The sequence below is a fragment of the Apostichopus japonicus genome, chromosome 17 (assembly GCF_037975245.1).
Source record: "Apostichopus japonicus isolate 1M-3 chromosome 17, ASM3797524v1, whole genome shotgun sequence".
Taxonomy (NCBI): domain Eukaryota; kingdom Metazoa; phylum Echinodermata; class Holothuroidea; order Aspidochirotida; family Stichopodidae; genus Apostichopus; species Apostichopus japonicus.
The window spans coordinates 8,390,932-8,409,532 of NC_092577.1; the positions used below are offsets into that span (position 1 = coordinate 8,390,932).

An 18,601-nucleotide genomic window follows, 5' to 3' on the forward strand; every position below is an offset into this window, starting at 1 on the left:
TGACATTATATCCTTTTGATATAAATGCAAGATTTGCTGAGGCTAAGAAATTTATAAATAATTTAATATTAACCATGTATACTGCATCAGGAAGTGAGTCAGTGTTATTTACTATGAAGCCTACAGTATGTGCTTCCACTTGCTTAATGTTACATATGTAACAATTAAGTCTTTGTTAATAAAATGAAGAATCACTAACTGGAACCATATCTCCCTTTCCATTCTAACATTTCCTACCTACCCATCTCAGTGCATCTAAAACTCAAGAAAATTGATATCAAATTTAAATCTGGAGATAATCTAGTCTTTATGCCATTTTCCAATGAGGTATATAATTTCCATTCTTACCCATTGTTTAATAGTGTTGATAGATTCTCTTAATGTGTTTTGTCTAAAGATGTACATTATTTGCACTTCAGCTATAGTACTGGCCATTCAAGAGATATATCCATCAAACTCAAGCACATGTGCTTTCTACATCTATTTTCTGTTGCAGATAGCTCAAAAATTTGGTAGAAAACTTCCAGCAATTGTTGAAAGTTGTTTTATTGGCAAGGGGAAGGGGGAAGGGGGGCTTCAAACTCTTCGGATGTAACATCGGTTACCACTACAACTGTTGTAAATTACTAATTGTATTGATTAGCTCAGATGCTAAACATATTCTTAAAAAGCAGCTAAGATGCTTTGAATAATGATATTAGTCCTGTGCTGTTAGCTCTGTCAGCCCAACAAACCCCAAAATAGAAACAGAAATAGAACAATATATATATGCTGCCGGGCCATTCCACACCAAGTGGTCCCAACGTGGAAAAATTAGAAAGGGTTATAAGTTGTCTCTCTTTGTGTATAATGTAAAGTAAGTAGGTTAGATTTTCATAAACGGTTAAAGTTTTCTTCTTCTGATTCCTCAATCTTGGATTATAGCAATGAGTATCCATCTCAAACTGTAGGCACATTCACAGTGAATTATCAAACAATAATTGAAAGTAGAAGAAATCCTTAAATGAAAGGAAAGTCCAAGCTTTCTTTTAATGTGGCAGTTAAATGCAGTCTGCTTATTAATCTAATAACACAATTTAACAAATTTCCTTTATTATTGGTAACACAGATTATGTTAAAAATGCAACACTCTGGCTGTGACTTACGTGACAAAAATAGAAGGGAATGTTTTCCTCCAATAATGTATAGTGTGTGAGAGCAAAGTGAGCTACAATTGTAAAAGTAGCTATAAAGGTTGATCTGTAACACCACCACTTTTGATCTATGTAACAAGCTTTAACAAATTTAGGGACTGTGTGACTTGAGTGACGTCACGTAAGTCACAAAGGGAAGTGTAACTTACGTGACAAGTTTATTCTCAACCCTTTCACACAGTTTTGATGTCTTCTATACTAAAACAGGTTTATAACACCTTCCTATTTATCAAAGATACCAGGGGCGGATCCAGGGGGGGCCGACCCGGCCCCCACTTTTTGAAAATCAGTTGCGTTTTTTTTTTATGTGGTAGTACTTCAAATTTCCTAATAGGCATAACTTGGTGAAAGAAAAGCCTAATATATATCCAGCTGCTCTTCCCTGAAACGTGATCGTTTTTATTCCAAATTTGAAACTAAGGCAATTCTCAGGCCTACGCGACATCACGTATTAATTAGATACGACTCAGTACTATAGTGCTGACTATTACTGTCAGGGGAAATCAATGCATAGTTAGCAAGTATATCATAATTATCTGAATGAAAGGGGGTGTAGGCGGTTTTACACTATCTAACGCAACGTAGTCGCCAAGAACCTGAAGTATTTTTAAGGGAGGGCCCGAGGAACATGAACTTATAGCATGCTCCTCGTGGTGAAACATAATTGCACCTATTAGGTGAATTGAGTGTACTGTTAATAGTAGGAGAGACTAGTGTAGGTTGTTATGACCAACTAGACCGGTTTCTGCTCTCAAATTTTATAGGAGGAGCTTCATCAGTAGTAGCCTTTGAATATTTTATATTCGGCCTGGGCGTCTCGTTCTCAAAATGCATCTATTTTCTGTGCACGAGTTTTTATGGACTCATAGTGCAGCTATAAGAGCATCTAAAAGAGCTTCGTGTGAACCTTGAGAGTCAGCTGATTCTTCGTTGGTATGAAACCTTGAGTTAACAAGTAAATCTTTGAGATTTTGGGTCTTTTTGTAGGCTAGAATCGGTTCTTTTGGAAACAGTTTGGATAATTCCGCGTGCAGGGGCACACCCCCCAATAATTTGGTCGCTGTCGGCAAATTTTGGGTCTGTCGGCAAAAGGAGAAAAGGTGAAGAGAGCGGAAGGGGAAGAAAGAAGGAAAGCTGAATAGAGAAAAGGAGAACGGGAGCTTCTTTATCGGTTATTTCGATTTTCCAGTTCTTCATCAGATAAAATCATTCACCAATCCAATCACCCGACGCCTGCAAGTTAAAAACCTCTCGGCAAATAACTGATAATGTCACGGCCGTCAGTATAGCTACTGTAGCCAGGCTCAGCTAGACGAGTGCCAGAATCGCCGGCAACTCAGTGAAAGAAATGGAATTAAAGGCTTCCGTATAGGCCGCAGCCCATGAGTCGTGCTATCGTGTGACAACGTGGTGTTATTTATCCTCTGTTCAGAATGAGGTCATCGCAGATGTCATTCGTTCTCCGTGGAAAACTTAAGGACACGGCTCACGAATTGTACACAATTTTTTAACGTTTCTCGCTTGTATATCAATGAATGTTGTTATTTCTCATTACCGGAAAGTTTTCTGAACATTTTCATCACGAAGTTTCACTATTTCAACGATCGGTGAAAGAGAAAACACAGTTCGAATTGGTCTAAATTAATTCTTCTTCTGCCGACTGCCATAAAAATAATATCGAAATGGAAATTCTACGGTGCCAAATTTGACTTAAAATATGCACCAGATTGCATCTAAGGATGTTTCAAAACTAAAAAATTTCGAAACAGTTTCTTGTTAGAAATAAGTTCAATTAGTTTGGGCATGGATATGGAAGATATTTTATTATTCCATATTCGCTTTTTTTCCGCCTTTTCATAGACTTCTTGACATATATCTAATGCCTCCTCTTGGGGAGTATTGGTATACATGGCGACGACATCGAGTGTAGCAAGTACTACTGCTTTTGGTAACGGGGTGGCTTCCACAATTTTCAGAACATGATTTGTGTCTTCCACATAGGTGCTTTGTTTTAATACAATAGGAAGCAAGAAATAGTCCACAAATTCCGATATTTTTTCGGTCGGTGATCCTTATTATCGGGCCCTCCCTTAAAAATACTTCAGGTTCTTGGCGACTACGTTGCGTTAGATAGTGTAAAACCGCCTACACCCCCTTCCATTAAAAAGTATATCATAATTATCTCATTGAATATATCTTGTTTTATGTTTTTTCTTGGGGTGAATCTGGTGTCATAATTTTCGCGCAAAGGAAAAAACGAATGGACGCAATAATAGTGTATCCATTGTACATGCACTGTTGAGCGTTGTTAAATATGTGTCTATCGAGAAAAAATATGTGCACAAAAAAGCGTGTCTGCAACGTTTCTGGTTTTTCTAGTTTTTGGCGAAATGTTTCACCATTTTGCATCTAAGCACTCACAATTAACCAAAAAATTTCCAATGGGGGAGGGGGACAACCCCTCCCCCTAGACCCCTCCCCAGGATGCAGATCACTAAAGTGCTACCATCGGGATGTCGGCCCCCCCTTTCTCAAAATCCTGGATCCGCCCCTGGATACCTACTCAGTTCTAAAATGCAGGAACAACATTTATAATGTGAAGTAAAATTGAAAGGTTACATAAGTGAATTGCAAAAAATGGCTCAAACAGCTCAAACTTAGAACAATATTACTTGTTACCTTAAAGTCTCATGACGTGTTTGCCAAATTTAATCTTCAACTTTTCCAGCTAACTGCACTGAAAGCTCAGTGAAAATGTTACCCTTCTATGCTGTTTCCATATCAATATTCATTATTTTTATTTGTTTATATGTCGATAAACAACAGATTTCTTAACAAGTCCATACAGTAGATTCTACAAAATTCAATCAAAATGTGCAAACCCGGCCGACAGATCATGCGCCAATCAAATCTCTCTGTTTTGTTAACAACGGTTATGCCTAGGTCTACTTTCACTTTCGTGGCTCTCCTGTGGTAGATTCGTTCTTTTGAATAGTATCTTTCTGTCGGTCTTACTGATGTAGCTTGCAAAATTGTATCATTTCATTCCATTGCAATGAATAAACAGGTATTTTCAAGAATTTCCTCCGTTAATTGGGTAAAAATAGTGGACGATAAGAGTATAAGTAAAGTAGGTTACATTTGTGTAATGAACGTGCTGATATGGGCGGTTGCAGTGATTTTACAGTAAATCGTTCGCGCCATACGGGCAACAGAAAATAAATTTCTTTTGTTTGATTGCGAAAGTTTTTCTCCATTAAACCCCCCTGGTGAGAGTGCATTTAGAAGTTAAGAAACATTGAATCTGCTTCGGAACTTTGTTTTATGAATTTCATCAGCAAACACATATTGAGACTTTAAGTTCTTTAAATGTGAATTGCAGACTACCCCTAAACTGCACAAGGTGCTTCAGGGGGTGAAATTTGTTTTAATAATGTTTTCGGGCTAGTTGGAGATTTTATCTACCGAAAGAGGCCATTTCCATGTTGTGGTGGTGGCAGGCACCATATTTGTAACCTCTCCTGGGTACAGTACATCATCTTATTTTACAACAACCCAGTCATCTACCTTAATATGAGAGGTCAGAACTGGAACATAAGTAACTGACATTAGTGGATCTCTTTCAGTATTTATGTGGTTTTCCACATACACATCTTGCCACCTTCTGCCTTTACCACATGGATTTATATCCATGGATTAAACTTTTTTAATCCAAATTCCCAAAAGTGACTAAAATGTTACCAAAAAGCTTAAAATTATAACCAAAAATGTAGAAATGCAAATACATTAGAAGTAGTCTGTTTTAACTAGTCTAGAGAAACTTGTTTACTCCTAATTAAGAAATTATTTAGCTACTGTAGCACTCAAAATGAGATATTTCGCAAAACTAGTCTGTAGGACTTTTTATGTACAAGTGAACACTTAGATTCTATTTTTATGTGGAATAGACCCCTCCCCTACCCCCAATCTCAATATAATGAACTTGTAAAGATATCCTTAGCCTGTGTTACCTTGTATCTTTGGAAACTGTGAGAGGAAACTGAGCAGTTTCACACGTGTGACTTACGTGACAATTTTTTGTGACTTACGTGACGTCGCTAATTTGCATACGAATACCGGTATTAAACGAATATCAATTAAATATTACCTTGAAGTTATTTCTCAATGTGTCCTTTTCAGATGTAATAGGCAACTTAACAGATTTTTCTCAATACTTCACAGGATTTATTGATTTCTTTCAAAAAGTTGAAATTCTTCATTTCTCTGCGTGACTTGCGTGACTTCCGTGACACAAGTTGAGGGCGCTATAATTCGCAATGGGAAAGCATTAACGTTTTGCAGTGGTGACAGAATTTATTGTAGGTATTCAAAGTTCAGGAACAGGGGCGGCGGAACCGGGGGGGGCACAGGGGGCACGTGCCCCCCCACTTTTCCTCAGGTTAAAAATGTGCCCTTTTTCTACGTAAAAATTGAGGTGTCCCAAAGTTAGCAATTAGAGGCCAGGGAACCAGAATGAACACTCGGGAGGGCCGTTTCCGGGCATCTGAGGGGTTCGTAAAACCAAAAAATTTCTAGTACGCACCGTGCCAACCGATGGTGGCGCTCCGCTCAGATAGTCGTGCATACAACTTTCCAAATCCTGGCTACGCCCTGACTTTTAATGAATTTCTGTCGGTCAAACTCAGAGCTATTTCGAATGGCAAAAATTTGTTAAGATATTAACAAGAAATAAACCTAATTCGGAAGATTCCTACATTGGCAACTAGCGTGATTTCACCTCATTTTGTCTCAAAAGAAAACTTGTTCCTTGTTTCCCAATTTGTTCATTGGATATTGCAGTGCTATATGCATATTTTCCTTGAGGGGGGGGGGCGGGGGCTTGATGTGTATACGCAAATAAGATTATACAATAAGAGTTATAAAGGGTACTTAATATAAGGCTGCATCAGTCCAATCGAATTTCTGTAAAGTGCCCTTTGATGTCGGTGCCCCCCCCCCCCCCAGATTAAAAGTGCTTCCGCCGCCCTTGTTCAGGAATGATAGGCATATGACTTTACTCTAGACTTGCACTGAACTGGAGATTGAAAACAAGTGTACAGTAAAATGTCTCTGATTTGTGAATTGCGTGACGTGGAATGGCCCTGTACAGTATACACACTGTACACGTATGTAGCCTACTGGTTAAACATTCCTTTTAGATAATTAAAAGTCTTTTAATTTAGTGAATTAGCAATTAAAGCATACACTACATTGCAAATATTTAAAAAGACATTGAAATATGCACAGTATGCACTATGCAGTGTGCACTATACAGTATATGTGTGTACATGTTCAGTACAATGTTATTTTACACCAATCACCATTAAATACACACTGTCCAAAATCATGTACAGTAAACACTGTACATGTATGTACTGGTTAAACAGTCCTTTTAAATTATTGACAGTCTTTTAATTTATTGAAATAGCAAAAGCATTCACTACATAGCAAATATTTAAAATGACATTGAAATATGCACAGTATTGAATGGAATGACCAGTACATATACATGTACAGTGTGTACTGTACATGATTGTGGACAGTGTGTATTTATTTAGTGCTTGGTGTAAAATAACACTGTACTGAACATATACGTTAGCTCTACAGAAACATGCTTGCGAGGGCAAACAGTGGTAACATTGTATCTTTATTCAAGGAGGCCATGTTAAACAACATTAGAAACTATTGAAATGTTATTAATTAAAGGTGTTCTGTCTAAAACTCTGACTCCCTCCAACACCCCCCCCCCCCAACACCCTCCCCATAGTGCACTATGCAGATTTGTATACAGTATGTGACTTACTTTTACTGCATAGAGACTGCATAAACATGCATTCAAGGTATACTTAATTATTTGGTATGGTTATCTTCTGCTTCAAATTGTCTGTATGCATGTAACCCACCCACTTCCACCCACATCCTCTACCCAACATATCAGAATATAAAATGAATGTGAACAGTGCGTACAGTGTGCACTATATATGTATATATATATATATATGCAAATGAGAAAAGCTTCATCCAATGAAATTTCAGCAGCACTGTGGACTTGGACTGTTGTTATGTCATGTGTGTATGGCATGACAACAGTGTTATATGCAAATGAGGAAAGCTTCATCCAATGAAATTGCAGCATCCATGAAAATGCAGAATGTCACACACATGACCCAATAATGTCACACACGTGACCCAAAAAATCATGGCAGTAAAACTGATTTAAAGTAATTCCTATGGAATATCAAATCAGTGCTGTTCTGTGGTCATTACTAGAGTCAACATTTGCACTGCAAAATTGCATACTATGGAATGAAAATTCAGAATGTCATACACGTGACCCAACAATGTCACATACGTGACCAAATTTTTTTTTAGCTTATGTAGTATTATGCTAATTTTTAGAAGTGAAATATTTAGGTGAAATGTCTTGTTAGAATGGAAACACATTAAGGTAGTAACATGAGAAATTAGGTTTATCCAGCCCTGTTAGAAACTGAGGAATTTGCCAATGTTTTTTTGTCCAAAAAAGCCAGTTTCATTTCACGTCACACACGTAAAAGACCTTTATATAACCTCTCCCAGCACATGAATGTTCTGATTTTGGCTAAGCTATATGGTTTTGTAAAAGAGTCCCCCTAGTGCATACTTCAGGCATGAGACTCTTCCGCGGAAACGCGGATTTCCGATTTTTTTTTTTTTTCATTTTCGTTTTTTATTATTTTTATTTATTTTTTATTTAATTTTTTATTTAATTTAATTTATTTATTTATTTTTTTTTTGCCGAACATGCTGGACTGTGAAGGGAAGGAACACCGAATTTGACCAGTAATGGAATCAAGTAGCACAAAGCAAGCAAAAAAGCATTTTTTTGGTTCAAAAAAGCTAATGGATAAATTATACAAGCAGAAATTCCACACTTTTTTGGCGAGTTACGTGATGTGATAGATTCCATCTAGAGTCCACCATTTTGCATCTAAGCCCACACCCCCTCCCCTTAAACCCCTCCCCCGGGACAGCGATTGATAAATTTCAGATTTTTTTCCCCGGCTCAGTCTCATCCCTGATACTTAAGTACAGTACTACAATCAACCAAACTTTATTTACCTAAAAGTAGTTACTTAGTGGTAAAGTGCAGATCTCGCCATTTTTCGTCACACACGTGACCGAGAATGGCCCTTTTACTAATTTTACTTTGTAATTTATTTTGAAACTACATTAGCATACCGTATGTTTATATTAGCTGTGTTATTTCTATGTGTTTGACAATGTTACATGACCGAATTCTGCTACTAGCAGACTTAGTTATGACAATTTAAATGAATAATAACATTATAACTGATGACCAAATGCATTTTGTTTTTCTCATCATCAGGTAAACTTCAATTATTCAGTCCTGAGATCAGCCTTTTTAGGGATTTACCAGTTTCATATCCGTAGTACAGCTCTTGGAAGAAATGTGTACAGTTTACATGAGCAGGGTAATGATTGTATGGTCCACCACCTGATTCTTACCCACACACCCAATCCTCTGCCATGCGAATGCAAGTGTTTAGGTGGATATTCTTACTCCATAATGTGTCAGATGATCCCTTAAGGGACATTTGCCCACCAGAAAGTCCTTCATCCAGCACTCCCTACCCCCCAAACCCCCTTCAATGTAAATCACTGCTAAACAAGACATAACATATTAACAATCTAAGTTTAGATACCTCTAAAGGTTGTGTCTTAGACTGACGGATTCTGTGAGACCTCTTTGGTTCAGTGTTTCTCTAATGGTAGCATCATCTCTACAAAGTGTACCATAACTGCAGGTTTCAAGAGGAGTAAATTCTGATGTGATTTCTATATTATAGCCATGGTCATCTCCAATCTTTGAAATCTGACCAATGTTAATGGTCATTAGACATCTATTGTTTCATTATGAAACAGTTCATTCCCATTTGAGCATCTAATGCTAATGAAGGCTTTCTGTTGTCACTGTCCCTATGTTTGAGTGGATATTACGTAATTTTTGACAAGGTCCACCCATCCCATCATCTTAAATAGTTGTCATGGACAACGATAGGTATTGATTATTGCACTATGACGAGCAGCAGTTTATGACGAGTTCTTGTAGGATTCAGCATGTTATGTCATCTGACATCCTTAATGCATTTTGTATTCTTTTTATGTTCTTAAAGCTATTGTGCAACTCAGTAATTCAGAAATTTTGTTATACAGTAAGTGTGTAAGGGGGGGGGGGGGGGTGTCAGGTTGCTGTCTTTTGACAAAGGTTGAAATGAAGTTACTGGGACGGTTGTGGAAGCAAAGACAACAACAGTTATGTATTAAAACAGCCTCAGCTTGACACTGGATTAAAAAAGATTGACAAAGGATTAAAAACATTTTACCAAATTTCACCTTTTTTCTTTGTTTATGGGTAAATTTTCAAAAACTGTTAAACTTGAAAATACAACAAAAGTACCTTTCAATGAAATGAAATGAATTTGCAGTCTATTGAGTTGTTTCAGTGACACAATGTCATTTTAACATTAGCTTGTTAATCTGTGAGCAAAGAAAAACTGTAGAGTAAATATTAAAAAAGACATAATCTATAACAACGGATTTTATTGTTTACATTAAAACATATCTTGTTCTGATATTCTCAATATAGAATTAGTGACAACTGATTCTTATTGCTTTTGTCCTTACCTCCTCATTAGGTAAATATGCATTAATCAGTCTTGAGACGATCTTTGGGGGTCATATGATGCGGATCTTGCACAGAATGGTTAACAATATGCTGATAGTAATGGTAAGTGCATAATAAGTGTATAGCAAGACTGTTAAGCTGGGTTGTAGTTATAATTTAGATTTGAGTCTGGGTAGAACGTGACTTTGTTACTGCCTAATCCTGGGGAAAAGTAATTGTTTTGAATCTTGCTTGATCAGCAAGTTCCCTAAGGGCCAGAGGGGAAGATAAAGGCCTCAATATAACATACATACACCATATATTAAGCACTGAATGCCATACATTGTATTGCTTACCAATGTGTAAAAGTACACAAAAAGGTGTATATGTTAATGAGCTGGGTCCTATTTATAAATAGGCAGCAAATAGGCAGAAATATGTATACCAGGCTTTCAAACAATCAATTTAGTTCTTAAGTTCATGTCCCCTTACTATTAAATAGAGTCACTTCAAACAAAACAAGACCCATACCCACACTAAGTTAGAACACTTCTAAAGTCTGGTTTATATTATGAGGAGGACTATCCTTATTGTTATATCTCAGTTACAAACTAAAGAATGAATTGTCACAAGATGTTAAACTTGACCAAACCTATAGTAAGGCTTCCATTGGTTCATTAGTTACGTTAGATATACCTTCTAACTTGAGTTATCATCAACTTCAATATCCCAAGACTAAAGTAAGCTATTTGAATAGGGTTAGTTTTCTTGGAGGTAGCCTGTAAGCTCCTCCCAGTAGTAGGAGTACCTACGTGAGATTATTTCCTTTTGATATCAAGCCAAGATTTGCCAAGGCTAAGACATTTATAAAAAAGTTAATATGTGACATACTTCTCCATCATTCTATATTAATGGAGACATGTATTAAGTGAGTTTGTTACTATATATAATGTAAGAGTGAACAACACCCTGCACAACTACTGTACCTCAGCAAGTAAATCAGTGATGTTGTTGCTATGATCACACTGTCTGAAGCCTATGTGCTTTTATGCTTCCAAAACCCAAGAAAATTGATGTCAAATTTAAATCTGAAGATAATCTAGTCTTTATGCCATTTGCCAATGAGCTATATACTAAGGGATTGCAAGTGGAAGTCTTTGGTTGGTTTACTGTAATGTGTGCATATGTTGCTGTCAGTCAGTAATGCAAGACATGCATGTAGTTTATGGATCCTATGCATTTCCTCAGAGTAAAAACCAAAGTAATTCAGAATTCTATTCTTAGCCATTGTTCAATAGTGTTGAAGGATTCTCGTAATGTGTTCTGTCTGAGATGTACATTATTTGCACTTCAGTTATAGTACTGTTCATTTAAAGAGATATTTGCAGCAAAGTCATGCACATATGCTTTCTACATTGATTTCCTGTTGCAATACTATGGAAGATTTGGTAGAAAAATCCCAGCAATCGTCAAAAGTTGTTTTATATTGGGGGGGTGGGGAGCTTCAAAACTCAGGAGGTAACATGGAGTTGATCAGTTAGCACTACAAGTGTTGTTAATAACTAAATGTTTTGATTACCTCAGATGCTAAATATATTCCTTAGGAGCAGCTTTAAAATAAAGGCAGAGGTCCTTTGAATACTGATATTAGTCCTGTGCTGTTAGCTATGTCAGTCCAACAAACCCAAATATAAAAACCGAAATAGGAAACAATATATATGCTGCCCTTAGAATAAAGCTATGTAAAATATTCATGTATACTTATTAATAAGACACAAGGAAAGACATTGATGTCTGTTACACAAATGATCACAGACCTGATGAATTTTCTCCTTAATAAATCGAGTGAATGGAAAGTTGAGTTATTTTGTATTTTCTCTCTAACATCCAGGTGATACAGTTATCAACATTTCTTTGGTACATTTCTTCCAAGAAAGTGAAAGAAAAAGTCAAGTGGGAACACATCACTGATGTCATAACTTCCTCTGTGGATGTGAGTCTGGTGAGTCTTTTCATAATAATTTCTGAACAGTCACTTTGTGAAATGATCATGGGTTGTATTGGATACCTTTGATTAAATCTACAGGCCATATGTAGGTGAAGACAGCTTGCATTATTAGTTCTATAAATAACATCAAATGCCTTTTTTAGATGCCACTTGTTTTATTGTGTAGAGCTAACAAAATGTTCTTAACACGATTAATACATTGTAGTATGCAGTGGTGGATGGAAGATTCCTCTAAAGTGGAGACAGCTACTGATAGATACCTCAATTAACATTTCATAAGAAAACTTCAACTTCTGTAGAAAATAATGATTGCCCACATGCCAGGCAAGCTAAGTTTTTGTAGTATGTACCTTGGTCTGATCATGGATGTGTTTGAAATTGAGAATCTATGAAGTATCAAGTCTTTGAAGTTGTGCATTGCCACCTGTAATCTTGGTAATGTTTTGACCCATTAATGCAATAAATCAGATAAGAGCGAATGAATTAGGGATTCTCCCGGCATCTGCTACTAGTAATTGCTATCTTTAGCTCTTACATCTCCATATAACTAGTATTGCCAGTAGTCATATATCTTTTAAATAACTTTCAATATGCAAGAAGCCATGGGGTGCATCCACCCAGTTGGGACAATTTTTTCTATACTGTGGTCCTGCTTCAGAGCACTCATATTGTCAGTATGAGATGTATGAATATCATGTTTCAATCAGATCAAGGTTAGGAACTGTTTGTTCTGACAATTATACTAGTGCTTTGAAAGCATGATGTTGGAGTACAGTTTAGAGAGGTAGTAGCATTAGGAAATTGCCCCAACTGGCTAGGTGCCATGTTCAATGCTATCCTACTTGACATTTTACTCATTTAACTCTTTCCAGTGCTTGCAGGAAATGGTTCTAAATTGCACTAATTTAATGTTGTATACATTGGCATGATTTATAGTTGTATTACAAAAATGTAGTTGTAATGATGATCGACCCATCCCTAGAATGAATGTAAGTCAAATTTCATGCTCTCCCCCTCCTCTTCCCCCTCCTGTCCCCTCCCCCAACAAACATCAAATCTAGACAAAGGGTACAGCAGGGTTACAACCATGTATTATGTATTATTCGTGGGGACTTTAATCGCCAGAATAAATTCAAGGAGGGGGGGCAGTGATCTATAACATGCAGGGAGACTACTTTTACAAGAATTTCTGAAGTACAGTATATAAAGATATAACCTGTATATGCAGTACAACATACAAAATTGATTTATCTTCAACATTACATCAAGAGTTAAGTGCAAAAAGTTGATCATAGAGCTCATCTTTTTTATATAAAACAATAAGGCATCTATTAGACCTTAAACCTCTAACTCATGAAATGGCCACAAAACTTGCACATCATGAAGAATGGCTACACTCATGTGCCCTTGAAATTACACTAAGCTCTTGTGGGTTACTCCCAATGTTTCTGACTTGCTGTTACATGTTAACCTTAACTCATTATCAGCATGTTGGTTTACCATGCAGGTACATAGACAGTCACAGTTTTTTGGGTACCTAGGTTTTTAACACAGAGAAAAAGAATATTCCTTCTTATATCTACTATATCACAGTGCAAATGGTTGACATCAGGTTTACATAGAAATGAGCTACATAGCATTAAAACATACTGATCATTATGAATCTTTTAAATTTCTCTTTGTCATTAAACCTTGAATATATAATTCATGATAGAACCAGCTGATGTAGGTTAAGGAGACTGGGAAACTACACTACACTTCTAAAGGATAATTGTGCACTGGCCCACAGCCCCTCCCCTTTCCAGCCCTGATATATGAAAGTGACCTAAATATGAATTTGAAATTAATAATGTAGTTGTCACAAAGTCTAAACATTTATAATCAATTTGAATATTACTTTTAATAGCCAGACTGCCTTCATGCAATATGGTGAGCTGTTAAACCCCAATGAACCATTATAGATCTATAACTGCTAAAATAATGTATACACTTTTCATCATTTCTTGCATGTGACCAATATTTACAACACTACATTATAGGATGTACCAGCCTATGCACAACTCAGTGATCATGGAAAGTGAATTTAAAAGCCAGTTAAGCATCAATGATGTCATGAATTTCATTACAATACTTGAACTCCATGGTTATGTTGTCAAATGGTAATGGGTTCTGCTGTGTACGTCTAAAACACTTTGTAACTTTAAACTTCACATGCTAAAGTGATGAATGCTGAATTGCATATTTCTGGCACTGAAATCTTGTTGAAATCAATCAGTTACATAAAACTGTGTTATACATATGGAGTGTTTATATGTGACAATAAGCCAGCAATTTACAGTCATCGGATACCCATGTCTGTAAAAAAAAATGCATAAATAAAGAGATGTTGCCATAAGTCTATCAAGGGATTCTAATTGCTGTCCACAAACTGCCGTTGTCGATCTATTGATTTGAAAATCCTGGTCCAGCAGAGTCTTTGGGTGGATAGCTTCATCCTTCTTGCTGTGTTATCAACCCTCTTTAGTTCTTGTTATTGTAGTCTAGTAAGAGACTACGACTTTGAGTTCAGTTTCTGTTGGTTTTTTATCTGTGGTAGGTGGAAGGGGAGGGAGGTGAGGAGGGTAGGTGGTACTCTTGATATGCTATTTTTACCATGTTTACCCTTCTTAAGATGACCTAGCATCATTTTGCATGTGATGGTACCATCATGGCTTATATTTAACATCCTTCACACACTTAGTTGAAAACACATGAATATCATATCTACCCCCCCCCCCCAATCCTGGCAAAGCTATCATAATCTCTTGGTAGTCTTGGATCACCTGTCAACTCCTCCTTAACCAACCAATGGAAAATGTTGGAATTTGTACTTTACAAAACAGCAAATTGGTTTGTCTTTAATTATTCTGTCAATTCTAGTTCACAAATACAAACTCTATTTGGATTAACAGTGTTTGTGCTATTTCATACCACCAGTAGCATTTTCATGTATTACTTTATACAATGCACTCCCCAGAAAGTATTCTTGGCTATTTTCTCAACCATTTTGGAATATTGATTGAATATAAACTTGTTTAGAATCATTTTCTTTCCTTTACAGATTGTAGTTACCGTAGAAAGATCAGGAAACAGTTAGTGAGAAGTAAAGATCATCTTTAGTTGCTGTACACCTGTGGCTCGCTTCTCACAAGGTCTAACAAGGTCATACTTTGCTAATACTGTATATAAAACATCAGGAATGTTGAAAAACTGAAATTGTCAGCTGCCAGGACTAACAAATAAAAAGTATATTTAAATTAGTTTAATTCTGATAGAGTTCCTTTTTAAAAGTGACGGTATTGTTTTGTTGTATATTGGGAGAATGGTGGGTGTGGAAATTCTAACTTTGAGAAGAAAAGACAGACAAAGAATAAGGGGTTGATAAAGACATTGTTTCTTTAATATTTTTTGATGACATCATCTGTTATTGTTTGCAATTTGCTTATTTATATCTCATTTAATTGACATAGTGTGTTTTGATTTCTTCTTGCAAATTGAAAAAGCATGTTTTACATTCATAGAAGGCAAAGGGAGCAAGGAGATGGGGAAATTTTGCAGAATTTGTTTCTGAATTTATATAGATATTTCTTATTCTATCAATACTGCCGTTGTACAATGTTTTGTCTTCGTAATTTATAGAAAGTACGGTGGTTGTGTTATCAAGAAGGCTTCCTCAAGCGGCTGAGTGACCAATATATTAATGAACTATGAATGGTGTGTAGGGCCAGAGACAGTATACTTCTGTTCTGTCCATGGCATAGGCCCAACCATTCATAATTCATGTTCGCCTTTATATACAGAACATTAATGTGAAAGGTAATGTAAAACCTAATTAACTGAAAATGCAATGAATTTCAAGACGGTTATGTAGTGAGGTGAAGTTTTGAATATTCAGACTTTGGTACTACTTCTATATCCTCAAGGGGGTAACACTATTGACCAATTGCTGGACACCCTCTTCACCCCACATAATAGTATCGTACTGCAGTTAATGTAGTAACGGCATTGTATAGATGTACATTACTCCGTCAGTTTGCATGTAGCGATGTGAACTGTATCACTACGCTGAATGGTAGGCACACTAGCGTGGTGCATCCCAGACATTCTGAGCGTGGGTTTCCAAATAAACGAATGAAATGATCTCGTTGGGTTGAAGCTGTTTTTCCTTCCTTACTAAATACAAGAAGACGTTAATACCAAAGTGTCGCCGTTATTGTTCTCACCGTTCTTTACCGACGGGCTTACCCATTACATTCCTCTCCTGTTTGGCAGTGTCCCAACAGTTAGTTAAGGCTAAGTATGTATTAATACTCCCTCATATTTATGTATACATTTGATGATCATTCATAAGATGCTGATTATTTTGTTTACTGATTAAACCTGAAATCCTCTTTTTCCTTTGTTGAGCATTCCCAGCCAGTTTTCTGTTGTTCATTTATACTTGTATAATTATATTTTTTGTATAATATAATATATTGTTATGTTTGTTCTTTCTTTCCTAACAGGGTCAGCGCATAGCCCTTGACACGCAGAAGTTTAGTATGCATGGGTAGCTTCCCCTTGAGATTATCACTTCCTAAATGACAGCAGGCTTAGGATAATGTGAACGCCTGGATAGTATGCGCTATATTTCAGTTAGCTTTTTTATTCTTTTTCTTATGACTTGATTAGGCAGTAGTGCGCAACCCCAAGATTCTAGGCACGTATCATAAGAATTTCGTTCAATAGGTAGGCTACACAAGGCCTATATTAACCGCTCGTCATTATACACACACAATCTCAGATGCGATGACTGTGTTTATCGTGGTTTCACGGGTTTTGTTAGAAGAACAATACACGTAGAGAGCTCCTAAGAGTTTACCTGCGTGATATAGTGTACAGTGTATAGTATAATGTGGCAGCGGCTCATTAATATATTTGTTTTATATAGGCTTATCAGTTTCACTGTTAGCCCCTATATCAGTGTCCATATGATTTAATTAAGAATATCGAGGCACAGTCGCTACACGGCCCACCCACTCGGCTCATTTGCCCCCATCCCCAGCAGGTCCCTGTTTGGTATGTAAAACATAATGATATCACAATCGAACAACTAATTCACACCTAAATTCCCTGTATGGCTCTACCTTAGCATATATAGTATACGGCTACGATCAGAATGCCATAGCGTGCTTTATATCATCAATAACCTGCTTTAAACAATAAATAAAGCAGATCTTATAAAGTAACGTAAGCTCCTAGTTTCTCCCTACAAAGTGATTTTACCGAATAAAAGTTCTAAGTGTAAATTTCTAAACATGAGATCTCAACATTAAGAATGTTTATACGCAACTTACATGGCCTGGGAATTGTCATTTCAGGTAATCTGGGATTCTTTTTTGACAAAACTTTCTTGGTAGCCTACGTTACGCGCCAACCGATGGTGGCACGCCTCTTAGATAGTGTCATGATGGTCCATTTTGGGAATAGCCCACACACTAAAACCTTCTGAAAAGGCCCCTGGTATTTGCGCACATCAAAAACACCGCTATGTAACATTTAGAAGATAAATTATGTGTCTTGATGTTCCTTAACTGCCCCTAGAGATTATACCCAGGCTAGGGCCCTGATGTATCTTTATTTTATAGGGTTTCATGTTTCCGATAAAGTGAATGTGCCCATGTACTAAATAATGCTCGTCAGATATACTTATTATACCATATACAGTATGTACATGTTGTAGACGTTTGTATAACAAGTTATTCTTTGTGTGCATAGTTTCCGTTTTTGGTTTAAGTTTCAATTTGAATAATTATGATAAGTTACAACATGATGATAAATAGTTGTCTGTCTTAATTTTAAGTCGAATCACTTGTCAAATGTCACTTTTGTTGAACTATATTTATGAATGACATATCATTTCCCTAGGCCCCTGCAAGGGCCCCTGGACCCAGACGACAAAGTCTTTGCGCGAAGGCGCTCGCAGATTCCTTCAGTTGTATCCATGTTTATTCATTAATCTACCCCCTTCCCCGGCCTCCCCTCCTTTTTCGGACTGACGGCCCTGATCAGAGTATTCGGTATTTAGCTTAAAATCAGCTTAACAAAAGGAAGGTTAAGCAGTATATTTAATAAAAATCCGGTGTTACCGTCCTCCATCCTTTAGGGAAAAAAATAAAATAACATGTGAGTTTTATCCAGTGAAAAATTGCACGAAAATTACGCCAGGAATGTTGAAATAAGACAAGATTTTGTGGATATGCAAAAGAAAGAACAAAGTAGTATATTAATGTAATTAAGAGCGGAGAAACAATTGAGGTGTTTGTAATGATATGTCATATTCCATGACTTGGTCTGAACATGACACAGAGATACACAATATTGAAATGAGCACCTTAATCTTGCTTTATCCGTCTCGATCTACAGCGAGAATATAGTCGCATGCTGAAAATGAAGCTTGTATACGAATTAATGCCCAGATGAGTGTTACTATCTCACACCTTTCCTACCGCGCCACATCTCCCATCTCCATTTTCTACGCTAATTTCAAATAAATTGAATGACTTGTAAATTTGAGGCCTATTAGTTAGCGCTGAAGAAGTATCGTACATAAATTTTGTTCTGTTCTGAGTCTCTGTGTACCTGCAGTGTTGGAACACACTAAATTCAGAGCAA

At 36.7% G+C, this 18,601-nt stretch overlaps 3 protein-coding genes across 12 annotated transcripts in view; 1 reads left to right on the plus strand and 2 right to left on the minus strand.

The window, feature by feature from the left end:
• Positions 1 to 17,848, plus strand: part of LOC139985149 (uncharacterized) — a 121,330-nt gene extending 103,482 nt beyond the window's left edge. For 4 of the 8 annotated variants that reach the window (XM_071999413.1, XM_071999412.1, XM_071999414.1 and 1 more), the window contains 4 exons: positions 8,602 to 8,707; positions 9,932 to 10,023; positions 11,792 to 11,902; positions 13,948 to 14,221. In XM_071999413.1, coding sequence (XP_071855514.1) covers positions 8,602 to 8,707; positions 9,932 to 10,023; positions 11,792 to 11,902; positions 13,948 to 13,989 — 351 coding nt within the window. In that variant the 3' untranslated portion in view covers positions 13,990 to 14,221. The other 4 variants (XR_011799305.1, XR_011799303.1, XM_071999417.1 and 1 more) reach the window with 3 other exon arrangements.
• The window catches only part of LOC139985116 (uncharacterized), a 364,233-nt gene that overhangs the window by 218,392 nt on the left and 127,240 nt on the right, over positions 1 to 18,601 (minus strand). The gene's annotated exons all lie outside the window — the stretch shown is intronic.
• Positions 1 to 18,601, minus strand: part of LOC139985119 (uncharacterized) — a 409,107-nt gene that overhangs the window by 149,658 nt on the left and 240,848 nt on the right. The gene's annotated exons all lie outside the window — the stretch shown is intronic.